A 22,787-nucleotide genomic window follows, 5' to 3' on the forward strand; every position below is an offset into this window, starting at 1 on the left:
GTAATCGCAGCAAAAGGTGGCGCTACAAAGTATTAACTTAAGGGGGCTGAATAATTTTGCACGCCCAATTTTTCAGTTTTTGATTTGTTAAAAAAGTTTGAAATATCCAATAAATGTCGTTCCACTTCATGATTGTGTCCCACTTGTTGTTGATTCTTCACAAAAAAATACAGTTTTATATCTTTATGTTTGAAGCCTGAAATGTGGCAAAAGGTCGCAAAGTTCAAGGGGGCCGAATACTTTCGCAAGGCACTGTAAGAATGGAAAATGGGTTGGTTAGAATACAGCCAATGCAATGAGAGAAATATGCTGGTATGGATGGGCACTTACTCTGGAGAAGGACTCTTCTGGAAAGCAGAGGGGAGATCTGGAGGAGGGAGAAAAGGTCCAACAATGGCACATATAAAATAAACAAAAATGCTGTCAACTGAAATAGATTAACATGCAATTACATGAAAAGGAACCAGGCTTTGGACCAGCTCTCAAGGCTTTGGAAATCCAGCTTAATAGGCTTTGAAAATACTTTAGTTGCTACATATGTTTTTGGACATAAATGAATTATATATACACATTGATTCTTGAAGAATATAACTTATAAACAGTACCAGTCAAAAGTTTGGACACACCGACTCATAAAAGGGTTATTTTTTAAACTATTTTCCACATTGAAGAATAATAGTGAAGACATCAAAACTATGAAATAACACATATGGAATCATGTAGTATGTTATATGTTATATTTGAGATTCTTCAAAGTAGCCACCCTTTGCCTTGATGACAGCTTTGCACACTCTTGGCATTATTTCAACCAGCTTCATGAGGTAGTCAACTGGAATACAATTCAATTAACAGGTGTGCCTTATTTAAAGTTAATTTGTGGACTTTCTTTCCTTAGTGTGTTTGAGCCAATTTGTTGTATTATGACAAGGTAGGGATGGTATACAGAAGATAGCCCTATTTGGTAAAAGGCCAAGTCCATATTATGGCAAGAACAGTTCAAATAAGAAAATAGTAACATGAAGGTCAGCCAATACTTAAAACTTCAAAAACTTTGAAAGGTTCTTCAAGTGCAGTCGCAAAAAACCATCAAGCGCGAATATGGAACTGACACTCATGAGGACCGCCACAGGAAAGGAAGACCCAGAGTTCCCTGTGCTGCAGAGGATAAGTTCATTAGAGTTACCAGCCTCAGAAATTGAAGCCCAAATAAATGCTTCACAGAGTTCAAGTAACAGACACATCTCAGCATCAACTGTTCAGCGGAGAGTGGGTGAATCAGGCCTTCATGGTTGAATTGCTGAAAAGAAACCACTACTAAAGGACACCAATAAGAAGAAATTACTTGTTTGGTCCAAGAAACACCAGCAATGGACATTAGACCAGTGGAAATCTGTCCTTTAGTCTGATGAGTCGAAATTTTATATTTTTGGTTCCAACCACCGTGTCTTTGTGAGACGCAGAGTAGGTGAACGGATGATCTCTGAATGTGTGGTTCCCACCATGAAGCATGGAGGAGGTGTGATGGTGTGGGGTTGCTTTGCTGGTGACACTGTCTGTGATTTATTTAGAATTCAAGGCACACTTAACCAGCATGGCTACCACAGCATTCTGCAGCGGTATGCCATCCCTTCTGGTTTGCGCTTAGTGGGACTATCATTTGTTTTTCAACAGGACAATGACCCAACACACCTCCAGGCTGTATAAGGGCTATTTGACCAAGAAGGAGAGTGATGAAATGCCTCATCAGATCACCTGGCCTCCACAATCACCTGACCTCAACCCAATTGAGATGGTTTTGGATGAGTTGAACTACAGAGTGAAGGGAAAGCAGGCAACAAGTGCTCAGCATATGTGGGAACTCCTTCAAGACTGTTGGGAAAGCATTCCAGGTGAAGCTGGTTGAGAGAATGCCAAGCGTGTGTAAAGTTATCATCAAGACATGTACTTTGAAGAATCTAAATCTAAAATATATTTTGATTTGTTAAACACTTGTTTTGGTTTCTACATGATTCCATGTGTTATTTCATAGGTTTGATGTCTTCACTATTATTCTATAATGTAGAAACAAGTAAAAAATAAAGAAAAACCCTTGAATGAGTAGGTATGTCCAAACTTTTGACTGGTACTGCACATGTATGCCTCATGAGCTCAGCTCAACTCAATCAGAATCCAAAATAAAAGCTTGTTTTACTCCAATGTTTGTTAACATGGGAAACCCTGACAATATGCTTAAAACTATCATTTTGATATCTTGGATGGTCAGTACATTGCATCAATAGCTATTTCTATGAGTGGTAACATTTCTCCAGGCCCATCTTTCAGCTTTCCATTCCTTTGTTATTGTTTCAACTGCAGATTGCCCATTTAAAGATAACCTCTCATAAAACACTTCAATGGATAGAACACTTGAAATTCTTTCTCTTTTAGTATCAGGGAAATGTTAGAATAAAGCAGTCTTTACCATCTCTCCTCTTCCTGCGCTGATGGGCTCTTCTGTGACTCATAACACAGACTGTCACCAAGGAGAGGATGATTGCCAGGAACAGGAAGCACACTCCACCCAACACACCAGCCAATAAAGGCTCAGGGACAAACTCCAGGAAGCCTGGCCAGACAGGGTACATCTCCATGCCTGCAACCACACCAGGCACAGTGTGTTAGTAATGCACTAACAACACCGTAGAGACAGCCATGCTTTTGGCTAACAATCAGCGTAATACATGTATCAACATAATGACAACTGTCAAGAGTCATGACTATCACCAAGCACAATTGATATAACTGTTACATAATGTTTAGGGCTGTTTAGTCTTTGTCGTGCCCTGATCTGTTTCACCTGTTTCTGTGATTGTCTCCACCCCCTCCAGGTGTCGCTTATTTTCCCCAGTGTATTTATCCCTGTGTTTCCTGTCTCTCTGTGCCAGTTTGTCTTGTATGTTAGCAGAGGCGTGGCTAAGGTGACACCTGAAACCCCACCTCTTTAAGGAATACCTAGGATAGGATAAAGTAATCCTTCTCACCTCCCCCCCCTTAAAAGACCTAGATGCACTATTGTAAAGTGGCTGTTCCACTGGATGTCATAAGGTGAAAGCACCAATTTGTAAGTCGCTCTGGATAAGAGCGTCTGCTAAATGACTTAAATGTAAATGTAAGTCAACCAGCATGTTTTTCCCCGTTCTCCTTGTGCGATTCTCTTTTTGATAGTCTTCCCAGTTTTGACCCCTGCCTGATCATCTTGCCTGATCATCTTGCCTGCCCTGACCTTGATTCTGCCTGCCCTTTGGTACCTTTTGGACTCTGAACTGGTTTAGACCCTTTTGCCTATCCATGACCATTCTCTTGCCTTACCCTATTGGATTACTAAATATTGTAAGACTCCAACCATCTGCTTCCTGTGTCTGCATCTAGGTCTTGCCTTGTGTCATGATAGTCTTAGCTTTATAACATAACCAGTGTTTCTATAATACAGTTGATCAGAGCTGGCTGTACAGTAATGATACTAACCTGTGGTGTTCACATTGACAGACTCACTGGGCTCACTCAGTAGCTTGTTACTGCGAGACACCAATCTCAGATCATAAATGCAGTCCTGAGAGGGGGGAAGGACACGTGTTCAATAAACACAATTCTGGGCAACATACAGTGGCTTGCGAAAGTATTCACCCCCTTTGGTATTTTTCCTATTTTGTTGCCTTACAACCTGGAATTAAAAGTTGGATGGGTTCCGCTGGTGTACAGCAATCTTTAAGTCATACCACAGATTGGATTGAGATCTGGGCTTTGACTAGGCAATTCCAAGACATTTAAACGTTTCCCCTTAAACCATTTGAGTGTTGCTTTAGCAGTATGCTTAGGGTCATTGTCCTGCAGGAAGGTGAACCTCCGCCCCAGTCTCAAATATCTGGAAGACTGAAACAGGTTTCCCTCAAGAAATTCCCAGTATTCCTTTAATTCTGACCAGCTTCCCAGTCCCTGACGATTAAAAACATCCCCACAGCATGATGCTGCCACCACCATGGATGGTGTTCTCAGGGTGATGAGAGGTGTTGGGTTTGCGCCCGACATAGTATTTTCCTTGATGGCCAAAGAGCTCAATTTTGGTCTCATCTGACCAGAGTACCTTCTTCCATATGTTTGGGGAGTCTCCCACACCAAATGTGTTTGCTTATTTTTTTCTTTAAGCAATCACTTTTTTCTGGCCACTCTTCCATAAAGCCCAGCTCTGTGGAGTGTAGAGCTTAAATTGGTTCTACGGACAGATGCTTAAAGTGGTTCTACGGACTGATACTCCAATCTCAGCTGTGGAGCTTTGCAGCTCCTTCAGGGTTATCTTTGATCTCTTTGTTGCCTCTCTGATTAATGCCCTCCTTGCCTGGTCCGTGAGTTTTGGTGCGTGGCCCTCTCTTGGCAGGTTTATTGTGGTGCCATATTCTTTCCATTTTTTAATAATGGATTTAATGGTGCTCCGTGGGATGTTCAAAGTTTCGGATATTTTTTATAACCTAACCCTGATCTGTACTGTGTATGTCCATTACATGAAATCCAAATAAAATCAATTTACATTACAGGTTGTAATTAAACAAAATAGGAAAAACGCCACGGGGGGTGAATACTTTTGCAAGGCACTGTATCTGAAAACACATTAAAGCTTGCAAGTCATCGTCTTCAGATTACAGTTAATGTACTTTAAAGTACTTTTCATTGCACCTCATTTATCTAATAGTTAGTGTCTTCATTCATTTTGCCAAGGTCCAAAATTATAATTGCCTCTCACCCTCAGTAATCCTTGTACGAGTAGTTCACTCTGGTTGGCCTTCACAGCGCTGTTGAGAATGACCCATTGGCCCCTGTTCCTCCGAGCCTGGAGGACATACCCAGTGAGGGATGTGGCCTGAGACTCAGGAGCATACCAATGTAGAACAATCCCAAGCACCGTCTGATTGGCTGACAGGAATGAGGGAGGGTCGATAGTTGGTAGAGTGGTGATCACTGTCGGTGGATCTGTTGGTAGGGCTGTGGAGGAGAGACAGGATAAGATCAGACTTGTACATACAAAAAAATGTAGATCAGTGTCCAATACAGATAAATGAAAGAGTGCTTTGTCAGTTAAAACTTGTACTGACCCTGCGTCCTGACAGAGGTGATTTCACTGAAGGGCCCAGAGCCCAGTTTGTTCTGAGGCAGGACACTGAACTGGTAGCTGGTGCCAGCCAGCAGCCCTGTCACCAAAAGGTGGGACTTGGACGTGGGCACTGGGAGAGATGCCCACTCATGTTTCCCTCTGGAAGCCTGCTTAACCCTGAGGCCAAGAGGGAGGGACTCAGAGATTTAAGAACCATAACAAAGAAGAGAATGGCCAGTGTCATTCGAATAAACATTGAGATTAGTTACTAACCAGATAGTAAACTTCTGGGTGTATCCTCCATCAAATCCAGGTTCCCAGGACACATTGGCTTGGTTCATCCCGGTGCTTACTGACACGAATGAAGCAGCATGAGGGCTGGTGCCTGGGGGGGAAGATGAGGAGGGCAATTTGGCATACACCAGTGGAACGGTATACCCTGTTTACCAATGTACTACAGAATGGCATGTCTTGCCATGTTACTCCATGCAGAGGTCAACTCACCCAGAACCAAGACCACAGTGCCAGTGTTGACAGTGGCCACGCGGTTGGTGGCAAGGCACTCCCAGCCCCCCTGGTGGTCTTTCCTGAGAGGCTTCAGGAGGAGGGAGCCATTGGACAGCACAGTGTATGTGGAGCGAGGAGTGGGACCAACCTATGAGTTGAGAGAGCAACAACAGAGATGAACGTAAACAGACAGAGAGAGAGGGCTATGCTCTCTGGGGTTCCATCAGCTGTGTCTATTAGGGACACCTCACCTGGCTCCAGGTGATATTGGGAGAGGGGTCTCCATCTGCCTCACATGGGATGACTAGCTCCCGGCCCACCTCCTGCAGGTACTCAGCACGAGGGGACACAGAGAATGAGGGCGGATCCTGCGGAGGGAAAGACCGTTTTAAGTCCATCCCAGACCCAAAGGCAGCAGGGTTTTCTATGACCAGGGAACAGAGGCCTGGAGACCAGCCTTACCTGCAGGATAACCTTAGTGGGTTCAGACTGGCCCATGGTTCCATAGCTGTTATAGGCAGTACAGGTGTACATGCCCACTGCATCGTCATTGGCTGTGGCTATAAACACTGAGCCCTCGGAGTTCACCTTCCAGCCAGGGACCTGAGCAGACATAGACAGAAGGAGAAAACAAACATGAAATACAACATAGATCAATGACATATATTCTATGTATTAGGATTCATGATTCCCAGTGTGAATACCTACATTGTCAAGGTTTAAATTGTTCCCATCTTTGGTCCAGTTGACAAAGAGCATGGGGGGCTCAGCCTGGACTGGGCAGAAGATGACTCCCCTCATGCCCGTAGGTAGATACGTTTCCCTGGGCATCCGGCCCACCCGAGCAGGGTCTAAGAGAGACAAAGGAAATATATATACAGTAAGTCACTCTCGCAGAGATGGAATATAACACACAGGCCAGGAAATCAAGACATGCATACAGTAGCCATAGTCAACCACAATTCTTACGTTTGACTTTGAGGTGTGCTGAGGCAGAGGGTGGGGTCATCAGCCCATTGGTTGGTGTACAGGTGTAAATCCCAGTGTCCTCTGGGACAAGACTAGGGATGAATAGTGTGCCGTCCACTAAGATCTTCACACGGGTCTTGAGATAGCTGAGAACAAAACACACACACATCACAACCTGGCCTTGAGTGTCTTCTTAGTTGCAATATGCTCCATTGTCTAAGAATTACCTGTGGTCACAATGCTACTACTGGTATATAATTGACTCACTAAAAATCAAATTAACTTGTATTGTAGAGGCAAACGCTTTGTGAGATTACATAGAATCGATGCAATGGGCTTGGAAACATAGATACACATCATAAGACAGTATGCTTCTCACATATCCCAGTCAGTGGAGGCTCCTCAGAGAAGGAAGAGGAGGACCATCCGTTTTAGATAAAGCTATACTAAATATATTCAAATGTCATTAAATACTTTATTAAATACACTGTTTTGCAATAAAGGTTTACAGTAGCCTCAACAGCACTCTGTAGGGTAGCTGTAATAATGAGATGGTGAGTCGGAAGCAAGTGCAGGTGAAACTTTTTAATAAAACAACAAAACCAAGAACACGACACGAATATCATACAGAATGACACCTCACCAAAGGGAAGCATCAGGGAGTTTTTTTGTTTTTGTGTTGGAGGTGATGTCGGGTCCGGGTGTCAGGACCGAGGCAACCGGAGAGGTCTCAGCTAGCTCATCAGGCTCACACTCCTCAGCTGGTTCGTCAGATTTCTGCGCCTCAGCGGAGGCGACCGGTTCACTCCTGATCCCCGGGATCGTCGCGGTGGTTGCGGCTGGAGCCGAACGCGCAGGGGAGGGGGCTACTGTCACGTATGCTCTCTCTCCGACGCTCTAGGTCGCCATGCTCCTGCACCTCAGCTGGATCGACAGGTTCCCGCGCCTTAGCAGAGGTGACCAGTCTGCTCCTGATCCCGGGATCGTCATCTTGGTCAGCGTCCTGCGGCTGGAGCCACGTGTCTGGTAGGGGGTACTGTCACGTGTGCTCCCTCTCTGGCCTCTAGGTCACCAGGCTGCTCGTTAAGGCGCACACCTGTCACCATCGCTAAGCGCATTAGCGCAATATGACACTCACCTGGACTCCATCATCTCCTTGATTACCTGCCCTATATATGTCACTCCCCTTCATTCCTTCCCCAGGCATAATTGTTTCTGTTTCAGTTTTATGGCTGTGCATTGTTCATGTTTTGTATTATGTTGTGTTTATTTATTTATTATTATAACATTCACTCCCTGAACTTGTTTCCCGACTCTCAGCGCACATCGTTACAGTAGCGACCACCATGGTGTAGTCGGAGGACAGCTAGCTTCTGTCCTCCTCTGGGTATATTGACTTCAATAAAAACCCTAGGAGGCTCATGGTTCTCACCCCATTCCATAGACATACACAGTAATTATATCTTGCGGAGGACATCCTCCATCCTATCAGAGCTCTTGCAGCATGAACTGGCATATTGTCCACCCAATCAAAGGATCAGAAAATTAATCTAGTACAGAAAGCATTAGCTACAGCTAGCTAGCACTGCAGTGCATAAAATGTGGTGATTAGTTGAATCAAAGAGAGAGAAAGACAACAGTTGAACAGTTTTGAACAAATTCATTTATTCCAGAAATAAAGAAGCAAGAAAGAGATAGAGAGACAGATTTCATATTTTTTTAAACTTTCAGTTTCACTTACTTAGCTAGCAAATGCAGCTACAGTTGAAGTCGGAAGTGTACATACACCTAGGTCATTAAAACTTGTCTTTCAACCACTCCACAATTTCTTGATAACAAACTATAGTTTTTGCAAGTCGGTTACGACATCTACTTTGTGCATGACACTAGTCATTTTTCCAAGAATTATTTACAGACAGATTATTTCACTTATAATTCACTGTATCACAATTCCAGTGGGTCAGAAGTTTACATACTCTAAGTGTTGACTGTGCCTTTAAACATCTTGGAAAATTCCAGAAAATTATGTCATGGCTTTAGAAGCTTCTGATAGGCTAATTGACATCATTTGAGTCAATTGGAGGTGTACCTGTGGATGTATTTCAAGGCCGACCTTCAAACTCAGTGCCTCTTTGCTTGACATCATGTGAAAATCAAAAGAAATCAGCCAGGACCTCAGATAGAAAAATTGTATACCTCAACAAGTCTAGTTCATCCTTGGGAGCAATTTCCAAATGCCTGAAGGTACCATGTTCATCTGTACAAACAATAGTACGCAAGTATAAACACCATGGGACCACACAGCCGTCATACTGGAGGAACCAGTCCTATATCGACATAACCTGAAATGCCGCTCAGCAAGAAAGAAGCCACTGCTCCAAAACCGCCATAAAAAAAGCCAGACTACGGTTTGCAACTGCACATGGGGACAAATATAGTATTTTTTCAAGAAATGTCCTCTGGTCTGATGAAACTAAAATAGAACTGTTTGGCCATAATGACCATCGTTATGTTTGGAGGACAAAGGGGGATGCTTGCAAGCCGAAGAACACCATCCCAACTGTGAAGCATGGGGGTGGCAGCATCATGTTGTGGGGGTGCTTTGCTGCAGGAGGGACTGGTGCACTTCAGAAAATAGATGGCACCATGAGGCAGGAAAATCTCAAGATTCATCTCAAGATCTCATCTCAAGATCAGTCAGGAAGTTAAAGCTTGGTCGCAAATGGGTCTTCCAAATGGACAATGACCCCAAGCATACTTCCAAAGTTGTGGCAAAATGGCTTAAGAACAACAACGTCAATGTATTGGAGTGGCCATCACAAAGCCCTGACCTCAATCCTAGTTAACATTTGTGGGCAGAACTGAAAAAGGAGGCCTACAAACCTGACTCAGTTACACCAGCTCTCTGTCAGGAGGAATGGGCCAAAATTTACCCAACTTATTGTGGGAAGCTTGTGGAAGGCTACCAGAAACATTTGACCCAAGTTAAACAATTTAAAGGGCAATGCTACCAAATACTAATTACATTTACATTTACATTTAAGTCATTTAGCAGACGCTCTAATTGAGTGTATGTAAACTTCTGACCCACTGGGAATGTGATGAAAGAAATAAAATCTGAAATAAATAATTCTCTCTACTTTCATTCTGACATTTCACATTCTTAAAATAAAGTGGTGATCCTAACTGACCTAAGACAGGGAATTTATACTAGGATCAAATGTCAGGAAACTGAGTTTAAATGTTTCTGGCTAAGGTGTATGTAAACTTCCGACTACAACTGTAGCTAGTTTAGCCTACTCAAACACACTGCTCAAACAGAATGATGCTATTTTAGCTAGCTGGCTATAACTATCCAACACAACACTGGAACTCTTCCAAGTCAAGGTAAGCTTTTGGTTTTACTAATTCATTGCCATCGGGGCCTGCCGGTGTAAGTGCTAAATTGCTTACTGACTATACACTGTAACGTTACTGCATGATTGTAGAGGGTTTACTAACGCATTAGTTCTATTAGCTATGTTGATGATGATGTTGCTTTAGCTTATATGGTGACAACAATGTAGGCTGTGCGTAGCGGTTATGATATGGTTAGGCTTGGATTTATTTTTTTGCCTGGTCACATACAGCTGATGTGTTGTGCATTGAAGTCCACAAGGGAATGGAAAAGGTGAGATGAGGAGAAAGCATAGATGCGAGAAGGAATTCAACATGGCTGCTGTGAAAGTGAACTGTGTATACACGTGATCAGGTGTGCATTCATTCCGCCGATTCTCTTGAATAACGTTTCTTAGACGGAAGCAAACGGAATGAAACGGGGATAAACATACCCGAATTTGTCCAATAGAAACTCTTGTTTGAAACTGTTGGACTAATGATTCCACCCTAGATCAGCTAGATGCAGGCAAGAGTGTGCAATGCAGTATTGAATGTGTCGCTGTCTGTCCATGTGTCTGTCACCTAAAAGAAAATGTCTCGACCTGTGTGCACCTACATTGTAAACTTTCATTCATAGGCTAGGTTGAAGCAACCTCATGATGGATAGAGGGAAATTTGAGTATAATGTACTGTAGTAGCCTAAACCTATCGCTGTCACATTAAAGTGGGTGAATGGAATATGAATGTTATCCAATATGCTGTAATAAAATAAGGCCATGCTTATGAAAATAAAAAAGCTTGTCCTCCGTCATCTTAAACTGCACTGACCGCCACTGATCCCAGTAGCTTCTGTAGTTTGTGTTTCTACTGTAGTTTGTGTTTCTGTGCGTTTGTGTTGTAGTTTGTGTTTCTACTGTAGTTTGTGTTTCTGTGCGTTTGTGTTGTAGTTTGTGTTTCTACTGTAGTTTGTGTTTCTGTGTGTTTGTGTTGTAGTTTGTGTTTCTACTGTAGTTTGTGTTTCTGTGTGTTTGTGTTGTAGTTTGTGTTTCTACTGTAGTTTGTGTTCCTGTGTGTGTTTGTGTTGAAGTTTGTGTTTCTACTGTAGTTTGTGTTTCTAATGTAGTTTGTGTGTTTACAATGTGTCAAAGTCAACTCACTCGATATGGTAGACATTCTGTCCCTGTTTCCACCACTCATAGGTGAGGTTGGAGGGATAGGCCTCAGCTTGGCACTGCAGAACTGCATCCTGGGATATGTTGAGGGTGGTGTCCTCTGGGGCGATGATGATGAGTGGAGGACCTATTTTGAAGTTGGGAGAATTTAAGTTACTGCATACGTGTCTTTTTCTCTGGTTGTAAAACAAGTGAGTCATACTGATAAACCTTAATGATACAGGTATGCAGACACAAATAACAGCTGAGGATTTGATGTGACAAGAACAGTGCATTTATAGACCATACACCACTAGATGGAAGTGTCACAGTAGCTCTGGGCCTGTATCCACAAAGCATCTCAGAGTAAAAGTGCTGTTCTAGGATCGGTTTAGCCTTTTAGATTATAATGAATAAGATTATATTTACAGATCCTAGATCAGCACTCCTACTCTGAGATGCTTTGGGGATACGGGCCCTGATAGTAAAATGGCGCCGGAGGGGAAGGCTTATCGGCTCTTAACTCACCATGCTATTTTGTTTGTTTATTCGCGTTGCTCGTAACTTGTTTTGTACATAATGTTGCTGCTACCATCTCTTATGACCGAAAAGAGCTTCTGGACATCAGAACAGCGATTGCTCACCTCAAACTGGACGAAGAGTTGTTCTTCAATGAGTCGAACGGGAGGGATTTAATACAGACACCCGACCAGGCCCAGATCCCCGTTATTTGCTGGAGAAGAAAACGCAGATTTCGCGGAAAGAGATCAGGGTGCTTGTGAGGATCAGGCGACGAGTGGCTAATCTTCCCATGCCTTCCGTTCTGCTAGCTAACGTTCAATCGCTGGAAAATAAATGTGACGAACTGAAAGCACGTTTATTCTACCAACGGGACATTAAAAACTATAATATCTTATGTTTCACCGAGTCGTGACTGAACGATGACATTAAGAACATACAGCTGGCGGGTTATACACTCTATCGGCAGGACAGAAACGCAGCCTCTGGTAAGACATGGGATGGGAGCCTATGCATTTATGTAAACAACAGCTGGTGTACGATATCTAAGAAAGTCTTGAGGTTTTGCTCGCCTGAGGTAGAGTATCTCATGATAAGCTTTAGACCACACTATCTACCAAGAGAGCTTTCATCTGTATTTTTCGTAGCTGTCTACATACCACCTCAATGAGCTGTATACCGCCATAAGCAAACAGGAAATCAGGTATCGAAGTACCAAGTCTAGGTCCAAGAGGCTCATAAATAGCTTCTACGCTCAAGCCATAAGACTCCTGAACAGCTAATCAAATGGCTACCCAGACTATTTTCCCAGAAAACATATGTGCTTTAAGTTGGCTTTCTGTTAAACTAAAGGCAGAGGCTGCGGATCCGTAGGTAACCACCCTATCCCAGCCCCCAAGAACCCTTTTCCCCAGGGACGCATTCAGCAGGACGCAATGTTTTGGAACGTTCAGAGAGAAATATGTGTTGTAGAGCAAACATGCCTCTCTGACATGTTGAACAAGGAATCACGTAGGCCCTATTCATGGCATTCCTATCTGCAATGTTCAACAACATTTGGCTACTGAACGTGGCCTAGTGCTGAAGATCGGAATCACGTTCTGCGCACGTGTTTCTTTACCTCTGTCACGTTCTGACCTTTATTTCCTGTGTTTTGTATTTAGTTAGTATGGTCAGGGCGTGAGTTGGGTGGGCAGTCTATGTTTGTTTTTCTATGATTTGGGTATTTCTATGTTTCGGCCTAGTATGGTTCTCAATCAGAGGCAGGTGTCATTAGTTGTCTCTGATTGAGAATCATACTTAGGTAGCCTGGGTGTCACTGTGTGATTGTTCCTGTCTCTGTGTTTGCACCAGATAGGACTGTTTTGAGTTTTCACATTTCTTGTTTTTGTTCGTTTGTTCATGTGAAGTGATTTATTAAAACATGAATCAAAACAACCACACTGCGGTTTGGTCCGCCTCTCGTTCAGATGAAGAAAACCATTACAACCTCTAATTTACGCACATATTTTTTGTGGTCAAGTTTTACAGGTGAAATATTGTAAGCTGACATATGGAATTGTTTTAAGAAGGTCCTACCATGGATAATTTAGCTATTTGATTTGGAATTTTAGGACACCTTTAGGTATCAAACTAAATATGTATAAATGATTTGATAAAATATTGAATTTGGCCTTTACCACTATAGCCCATAGAAACACATTGAACAAGACATTCCTAAATGGCAAAATATATATATATATATATAAATTATAATGAATATTTATATTCGTATAATTATATATATAGATAATTATATACGAATTGAGGCTGTTCTGAGGGCAAAGGGGGGTGCAACTCAATGTTAGGAAGGTGTTCCTAATGTTTTGTACACTCAGTGTATGTACTTGCTAATACCCTGAGATCTGCCTTGCAGAAATTATGTAGCAAAAATGTAAGTGTAGGGTAAAGGCAAGCACACTAGGTGGAGACAGTATGCTTTGCGTGGTCAGTGTAGGCTCTTTCTGCCTTTCTCCAGGCTCCTCTCCAATGAGAGACATACAGTGTTGAGAAAGACAGGGGTACTGAATCCTGGTGTTCCTAATGTTAGGAACATTGATTCAGCTTTGATCTAACTTTATAAAACGACCACCATTGATCAGAGTAGCCTGTTCTCTATGAGTAGAGCAGAGACTATGAGTAAAGTAGGGAATCCCATACGCAGAAGCTTTAGGACCTTTAGCTGACGGGAAGAGGGGTCCAGAAAATACCTATCCGCAGCCACTCCGTAAACTAAATGGTTAGTAAACAAAATAGTTTGTCTTCTAGACCAGACCTAAGGTTTTAAGGACTAATGTAGGAACCTTTAGGGGTTAATACATTGGAGACCCTTAAGGTGAGCGAACTGAGCTGATTGGGCTTATGAGAAGCCTGCCTCTCCCAGATGGTTAGAAGATAGTCAGACTGACCTTTGACCTGCAGCTGGGTAGTATGGGTCAGATTCCCCTCCGAGTTGGACACATGACATTTATACATTCCTGATGTCTCTCTGGTGACGGGGGCCAAAGATAAGGTGCCATTGAGCACCTGTGAGAGAGGGAGGGAGAGAGAAATAGATTGCAGATGCTTTGAATCATGACCAACAACTTCAACAGCAAACAGAAGCTTATCTACATACCACCATGTTTTCAGCATTCTCAATTGGGGCCTCATCTTTATGCCAGATAACAGTTGGTCGAGGGTTACCATGGGCACCACAGCTGAGGGTCAGGGAGTCCCCTAGCAGGACTTCCACAAAGGTAGGCGGAGTCTTGATAAATACAGGTGGGGCTGTAGGGGGAAAGTTAGATGATCTTTAAACAAATGTAACACAATTATCTAGCTAGTTAATGATCTATTGTGTAACAATTAGTTAACTAATGGGAAACTATGAATTATGTTACTGCTATATCTGTAAGCTAGTAGTGGCCTCTGAACACCCAAACATGTTGAGTAACCAGGTACGTTACATGGATGTAACACAATACTTGCCCTGATGATATCCTATTTGATGCATAAGGGAGGAAGAAAATAAGACAAGATGGACAAATGGAAAGAAAGAGAGGATGAGAGGTAGATAGTAAATTGGAGTGGCATGTGTTTTGATATGTGTGTGAATGGGAAAACAGAATAGGAAAAGGAGAGAAGGAGAGAGTGACAGTAGGAGGAGAGAAGGATGCAGGACAAGAGAAACACTTGAACACAAAACATTGTTTTCCCTTTAGCCTCCACTATCCTGGTGAGGTCACGTGCACTGTGTCTACGTCCCCTGTGGCGAGACGAGACGAGACGTGTCGTGAGCACTGTGTAAAACACTGAGCATTTTGCAACAACAACTTATACACTGAAAAAAAACTCCATATGAAGATAAACAAGAGAGGGACATGCTGAAGATGTTGAAAATATTCTAAAGGGAAAACACTGATGGTTGTGAGCAGTTAGAGGATCACTTGTCCTGTAGGTCCAGTTCCTCTGACTGCCACAGAGACCCACTGAGCTGCACCTGTGATGGAGAGGAAGGTCCAGGTGCCGTTGCGGAACTCGTCTGTGGTGCAGTCCAGGAGCAGGATGCGACACTCAAACCAGCCCTCGTCCTCCAGGCTCAGCCCCTCCACCAGCAGCGAGGCCCCCCGGGTCAGAGACACACGGCCTGGGCACAGAGAGACAGAGAGCCCCCAGGGTCAGAACATACAACCAGACTAGCAGAGTCAGCACACGCAGGCAGTGGGCTTACCAAGCAGAGGACACAGGCATCCAGTGTCACAAAAGGCCACAGGCAAAGTCAAACCTCATGGGTTTTCAGGTCATCAACTATACTGTCCCATAAAGTTTTCGGTGAGTTAGTATCAAATAATAAATTATACATTACATAAATTCCCCAAAGGGTTTAGGACTTTTCGGTCTGCTTAATGGAATATATGGAATGACATAACTGGCAAACAGAGAATGTAATTTAAAGATAAAACAGAGACCTTGGGATAGGGAAGTACAAACACATGATTCAATTTTGACAAGCAGAGCAAGATTCTAGTTGAGAAAGATTGACCATATTTAGATTTCCTGTTGTTTACAATACGGAGAGTGATGAAAAGAATAGATAAAAAAAGGGTAAAGGCAGTTTGGTACCAATACCAACACAAGAGAGAAGCTCTTATCAATGTCAAAATGTCACCAGATTCCACCGGAATCTGAAGATTTGTATTGAAATGTATCACCTGGTTTTGTTTATCATGGAGGAGCATATGGCAGAGAGGGAAACTGTGGAAAGCGGAAGACACTTTATGAAGTGCCCCCCCCCCCACACACACACCTCCTTCCAAACACACGTCTCTCTATCTCACACTCTGCCCCTCTCTTTTTCTTTCTACTTCTTACAACTCCTTGTCGGGCTTTGAAACGTGATCTTTTGGTTGCCTGGTGACTGAAGCCTGGTTTTCAGGGTACTAAGTTACCCGTCTTTCCCCACCCCCTCCTTTTATTCAGTCTCTCAATGAACTCTTTTTTCCCCAAATGCAGGGTTTTAAATGATAGGAGGATGTGTATTGTAAAGCAGTGGAAAACTCATGCTTTTAGCAGGCAACAGCCAAGCAGTTTTAAAATAAACAGAGCAGTCACAGAGAAACCTCATGCATCCCCAGAGAAACAAAACAAACGTACCCAATGAGTTACATATAAATGTAAGTTAATAATGTTTGGAGCTATAAATGAGCAGAGGAGGAAGCCCTTCTCTTTTAAACACAGGAAACATACATATTTTTCAAGGTGGAAAAAGTTTAACCAATTAACCCTCTGACAAGGAATAGGGAAAGGGGGATAGCTAGTCAGTTGTACAACTGAATGCCTTCATATGATGAGGTCTGATAAATGCTTAGGCTTTATAAGCCTATGTAGTAAGCAATTGTAGTAGATAACCAATGCAATTCTACAGCCTGCAGAATCTAGAATAAAGACTGTAGGCACCTTGTACACTAAATCCTATGATTGACAACACAATGTGTAAAAAGCCCCTATTTCATGAAAAAAAAAGCCCCTAGTCTGTTCATTGAATAAGCATGAGAATAGAGATGGAGTTGCACCCTCATCATTGAATCTTTTCACGACACAATCTTGTACTTCAGCCCCTGAGGTAATTTCACCAGGGTGTTGAATGACAGAAAAGATTTATTGAATTTACTTCAACTTTGACAAAAAACATCAGAGGAAAACAGTGACTATTCAGCTGTCCAGGATGTTTTCCCTTCAGACAGCAGTGGCCGGAGGTAGTCTTGTGATTAATTAAGCAAAATGCACCCACAGCCTTGAGGCTTCAGGGTGAAACACCACACTGTGTTTAAAAAGGGATTAGAATGAGTCACAATTAACCCCACATTCCAGAGAGGGGCTGTTGTTTTGGTTAATGGCCTGCAGAGATTATGATTGTCTGACCTGCTTCAACACAGACCCAATCATTACTGGGCGGCTCTCAGTTTGTGCTTACATAAAAAGGTCCCTCTGATCCCAGGTCAGTGTTATTAGGAGAGCTGATAGGACACTCAAAGAAAGGAAATGTGTGCTGAAATGATAACAGGTGTATCAAAGACTTCAGGCATGGGCTGTTATCTCAAAGTGAGGGATCCTCCCTGAGCTGTCTATTTCCTATACAGACTTTTCCCCAAACAGCAATGGAATTAACTCCACACCCAGTGCACTGGAGAAAAACTCTTTCATGTGTATCACTTCATACACAATCTCACACCTAATCCCTTTATGGCTAGAAATGCTGAGGAACATTTTAAATGCATTAAGATTACCAGCACCTCTAAGAACGATTAAGAATCAAACACAAACCAAGTAATTCCCAATGGCCAAATAAATCTAAATACTGACATGTAAGCATGAGGGTGCACAGCATATGAGTTGATTTTCAAAACCTTGAGTGTGCAGTTCCAACTGGCTCACCACTGGGGAATTTTTAGTTTGACTATGAAACACTTAACTTTCTTGCTCCCCTCCTCCCTGTCCATCACTACAAAGGGAAGGCAACTCCCCCACACCACCCCTCGTAATTCTCTCAGATTACCATAGTGATGAAACCAAGAATACCCAGGGCTGTGAGTTTGGATTTGAATTCAGTTGCTGTGGAAACGGGGAGCGAAGGGGGTAAAACACTGGGAAGGGAGGGCCAATCACAGGGGGTGGGTTTGTGCCTGTGATTCAAAAAATTACACATAGAAGAAAACATGTTTGGATTTAAATAATGGGTAAATGGCTTGTGACCGATCCAGCAGTAGGAAATGGAGACAGTGGGTGCATTCGTAAATTCACTCTGGCTACCTACTCACTCTCTTCTGAGTGTGCCAGAGCGCAGAATAACTGACAAATTTACGAACGCTCAACACCCATTGAATATGGCTGGTGTCAGTAAACGTAGGCAAAAAAAGCGTAATTCAATTGTTGTCAGCAGCAGTTCTTGATAATGCTCTGGATAACATACAAACAGCATAACCAGCTCTGCTAGGGCAAGTAAAATGGTCAGAGTGAGGTGTTCTCTCATTTGTGTCTGGAAGTAGCTAGCAAGCTAGCCAACATTAGCCAGTTAGCTTGGGTACTTGACTGCAGTTGTGAGGCCAGAACGCTTGGATCAACCCTGCACCTTGGCCAGAGCGTCCAGTGTGAATTTACGGTTAGCGGGCACTCTGAGTGCACTCTGGCACTCCAGATTGAAATTATGAACGCACCCAGTGTGAGAGATAAAAGAGACAGAGAGAGAAAAGCATGTTTTAATTCGAATCTGAGGTCATACAATAGTGACAAATGCAGTTTTATTTTAATTATTTGTCTAGCCATGGATGGTCACAAATGGCAAAATTGCTTCCATGCTTTAAAAAAAACAAATTAGAATGAGATAAAAACTAAATATGTGCCCTGTAAATGATTGCTTTTGTTAAGATGGACAGATGAGTCACTACCACATGATTTAAAATAATGTTCCAAATTAAAGGTGTGGACAATTTCCAATCCATCCCAACTCGAAAGAAAAATATGGGGATCTGAATACTCATCAAAGATGACCAAGTATTGATGAAAATTGTTAAACGGCTCATTGCTGCATTCTACAAGGAATACAATGACAGATTATGGCGAGGTTATAGAAGGTATTTGGATCAATAATCCACCGACTACTACCAATGAGTGAGACCTCACTGACCTCAGTGAGCCTGCAACACTCCAGCAGACACATTCATTACTCCCACTTGGCCTGCATTAGCACAAATATCCTGAGGCCCTCCGATACACTAGTCTCTATGGAGCACAGAGACAGAGAAACACTAGCTACTCCTTTTTCCTGTCTATTCTCCTCACTGTTTTTCCACCCCCAGATATCACATGACGACTTCAGTCTACCTTACAACGAGCTGCTATTCTGACAGGTCTGGCTGGGGTGCAGTGAAGGGTGCATAATGGAAACTCTAATGCACACGTTCAGTTCAGCGTTCCCCTCTAAGACGCACCACCCTCTTCACATTAGCCAGAGTCAAGTTCTCCCCCAGTGGGTGGCAGGTTAAAAATCACTCAGCTCTTTCTGAGCTGCACCGCTCACTGCACTGCCAGAGAACTGGCTTGCCTGTACTCGTGACAACAGTTTTTATGTAACCATGGCCTGGGGTTTTAATATACAATATACTGTAATGTACTACATGGTGTTTAAAATCACTCTGTGCTCCCATGCTTACTTTAGTCAAACTGGTGTTAAAATCGTATTAATTTTACCCACATAATTCCATTCAAGCTGGTTGTCACACATATGGAAGTCAACACTTCCGATGCAGTGATTGTGTGGCAAATGCTGTTCATTGTGGTCCATGCAGCCTCTCAGCGTTAAATCTCTGGGATAATGTTCTATTGTTCGGAGGAAATGGAATGGACATGTGATTGTTGCAGTGGTGGTTCCCACTGCTGCGTAATTACACGTTGTAATGCACAGGGATATACAGAATTTCATATGCTACAATTAATAGCGGCACCTATGGAGGAAGACAGATCATTCTGTTTACAGAGGCCTCAGTTTTGTTTTTCTTTGTCTGTTCCGTATGTGTTTAAGGGAGACAGGCAGAGGTGCATTGTGGGATGTGTGTTTTGATTTGAATACAATCATAAGTCTGGGGCCAGCCCCTGACAGCCCACCCCTCCCTTACCCCCAAATTTCCCTCTTCAACCCTCCTCTCCCCTAATCAGTTTAACCCTCTTATGAATAGCTCTTTGTCAAGCAATAGATTACAGTTAACTCAGTCCCTCTCTCTCTGTCCGGCTGTTTTAACCCTTGCACCAGCAAGCACGTTCTGCTCACATGGTCAAGCCACTGCAGCAGTGAGTGACACATCCAAACCTCAGCCCCAGCCAACTTGGCCAACTACAGAATGGCCCTCCATGCCTGAATCAGAAAACAAACAATTTAGAAGCAACAAGTCAACCATGGTCTACTGCATTCAAATCTGTGACAAAGCATGGAAGTGTCAATGTACCAATACCTGTTTTTAATGACACTGTATTTGAAACATACTAACATACTGTATGACTTAGAAATTATCACGTGCAGGTGTTCATGCATGTGTGAGTTTTTTTATGAGCCTTTTTTTATTTCCGTACATGATGTACAGTACTGGTAAATAATTGACAGATGCTGCATTTGTTCTGCTAATTCGTTTTAAATTAAATCAAGCTTTATTTATACAGCACATTTCAGACATGGAATTTGTATAAAGGCAATTCTAACATTTTAAATACATTACAATACATTCATTACAGAATTCACAAGATACTAAGTGTGTGCCCTCAGGCCCATACTCCACTACCACATATCTACAACACAAAATCAAGGTGTATGTGTGTGTATTGTGCGCATGTTATCATGTGTGTATGCATGCCTCTGTGCCTATGTTTGTGTTGCTTCACAGTCACTGCTGTTCCATAAAGTGTATTTTTATCTGATTCTACTGCTTGCATCAGTTACCTGATGTGGAATAGAGTTCCAGGTAGTCATGGCTCTATGTAGTACTGTGCGCCTCCCATAGTCTGTTCTGGACTTGGGGACTGTGAACAGACTTCTGGTGGTATATCTTGTGGGGTATGCATGGGTGTCTGAGCTGTATGCTAGTCATTTAAACAGACAACTTGGTGCTTTCAACATGTCAATACCTCTCACAAATACAAGTAGTGATGAAGTCAATCTCACCTCTAGAGATTGACATGCATATTATTAATGTTTGCTCTCTGTGCACATCCAAGGGCCAGCTGTGCTGCCCTGTTCTGAGCCAATTGCAATTTTCACAAGTCCCTCTTTGTGGCACCTGACCACAAGTCTGAACAGTAGTCCAGGTGCGACAAAACTAGAGCCCATAGGACTTGCCTTGTTGATAGTGCTGTTAAGAAGGTAGAGTAGTGCTTTAATATGGACAGATTTCTCCCTATCTTAGCTACTGTTGTATCAATATGTTTTGACCATGGCAGTTTACAATCCAGGGTTACTCCAAGCAGTTTAGTCACCTCAACTTGCTCAATTTCCACATTATTTCATACAATATTTAGTTGAGTGAATGATCTGTCCCAAATACAATGCTTTTAGTTTTTGAAATATTTAGGACTAACTTATTGAAACCAACTGCAGCTCTTTGTTAAGTTTTTCAGTCATTTCAGTTGCTGTAGTAGCTTAAGTGTATGGTGTTGAGTCATCTGCATACAAAGACACACTGGCTTTACTCAAAGTCAGTGGCATGTCATTAGTAAATATTGAAAAAAGTAAGGGACCTAAACAGCTGCCCTGAGGAATTCCTGGTTCTACCTGGATTATGTTGGCTTCCATTAAAAATAGGCTTCCATTAAAGAACACCCTCTGTGTTCTTTTAGACAGGTAACTCTTTATCCACTATATAGCAGGGGGTGTAAAGCCATACGTTTTTCCAGAAGCAGACTATGATCGATAATGTCAAAAGCCGCACTGAAGTGTAACAAAACAGCCCCCACAATCTTTTATCATCAATTTCTCTCGGGCCAATCATCAGTAATTTCTGTAAGTGCTGTGCTTCTTTTGATATCCTTCCCTATAAGAATGCTGAAAGTCTGTTGTCAATTTGTTTACTGTAAAGTAGCATGCTGTAACTTTAAACTTTACTAAGGGTTTGTAACAGGCTGATTGGTCGGCTATTTGAGCCAGTAAAGGGGGCTTTACTATTCTTAGGTAGCGGAATGACTTTTGCTTCCCTCCAGGCCTGAGGGCACACACTTTCTAGTAGGCTTAAATTGAAGATATGGCAAATAGAGGGGCAATATCATCTGCTATTATCATCCAAGTTGTCAGACCCTGGTGGCTTGTCATTGTTGATTGACAACAATAATTTTTTCACCTCTTTTTCACACACTCACTTTATGGAATTCAAAATGACAATTCTTGTCTTTCATAATTTGGTCTGATATACTTGGATGTGTAGTGTCAGCGTTTGTTGCTGAAATGTCATGCCTAAATTTGCTAATCTTGCCAATGAAAAAAAACATTAAAGTAGATGGAAATATCAGTCGGTTTTGTAATGAATGAGCCATCTGATTCAATGAATGATGGAGTTGAGTTTGCCCTTTTCCCCAAATTTATTTGAAGGCGCTCCAAAGCTTTTTACTATCATTCTTTATGTAATTATCTTTGTTTCATAGTGTAGTTTCTTCTTCTTTTAATTCAGTTTAGTCACATGATTTCTCAATATGCAGTAAATTTTCCAATCGGTTGTGTAGCCTGACTTATTTGCCATTCCTTTTGCCTCATCCCTCTCAACCATACAATTTTCCAATTCCTCATAAATCCATGGGGATTTAACCGTTTTTACAGTCATTTTCTTAATGGGTGGATGCTTATTAGTAACTGCGGAAAACAATTTCATAAATGTGTCAATTGTCTGTTTGCTCCTCATTAAACGCCACAGACCAACAAATATTATTTACAGCATAGGCATCACTACAAAACTTATTGTATGACCTCTTATACACTGTATTAGGCCCAGCCTTTGGCTACTATATTGTGATCACTACATCCGATGGATCTGGATAATGCTTTCAAGCACATTTCTGCAGCATTAGTAAAGATGTGATCAATTCATGTT

At 42.4% G+C, this 22,787-nt stretch overlaps 1 protein-coding gene across 2 annotated transcripts in view; it reads right to left on the reverse strand.

The window, feature by feature from the left end:
* LOC115111554 (protein turtle homolog A-like) overlaps positions 1 to 22,787 on the reverse strand; it is a 51,535-nt gene that overhangs the window by 7,443 nt on the left and 21,305 nt on the right. For both annotated transcript variants that reach the window (XM_029637713.2, XM_029637712.2), the window contains exons 4-18: positions 15,167 to 15,313; positions 14,303 to 14,454; positions 14,094 to 14,211; positions 11,134 to 11,275; positions 6,599 to 6,744; positions 6,338 to 6,480; positions 6,092 to 6,232; positions 5,881 to 5,997; positions 5,627 to 5,777; positions 5,396 to 5,507; positions 5,124 to 5,299; positions 4,775 to 5,013; positions 3,505 to 3,589; positions 2,462 to 2,632; positions 331 to 367 (exon numbers count right to left, since the gene is read on the reverse strand). In XM_029637713.2, the coding sequence (XP_029493573.2) occupies positions 331 to 367; positions 2,462 to 2,632; positions 3,505 to 3,589; positions 4,775 to 5,013; positions 5,124 to 5,299; positions 5,396 to 5,507; positions 5,627 to 5,777; positions 5,881 to 5,997; positions 6,092 to 6,232; positions 6,338 to 6,480; positions 6,599 to 6,744; positions 11,134 to 11,275; positions 14,094 to 14,211; positions 14,303 to 14,454; positions 15,167 to 15,313 (2,077 nt within the window). The remainder of the gene's footprint in view (positions 1 to 330; positions 368 to 2,461; positions 2,633 to 3,504; positions 3,590 to 4,774; positions 5,014 to 5,123; positions 5,300 to 5,395; positions 5,508 to 5,626; positions 5,778 to 5,880; positions 5,998 to 6,091; positions 6,233 to 6,337; positions 6,481 to 6,598; positions 6,745 to 11,133; positions 11,276 to 14,093; positions 14,212 to 14,302; positions 14,455 to 15,166; positions 15,314 to 22,787) is intronic.

The sequence above is a fragment of the Oncorhynchus nerka genome, linkage group LG27 (genome assembly GCF_034236695.1).
Source record: "Oncorhynchus nerka isolate Pitt River linkage group LG27, Oner_Uvic_2.0, whole genome shotgun sequence".
In the NCBI taxonomy this organism is placed as follows: domain Eukaryota; kingdom Metazoa; phylum Chordata; class Actinopteri; order Salmoniformes; family Salmonidae; genus Oncorhynchus; species Oncorhynchus nerka.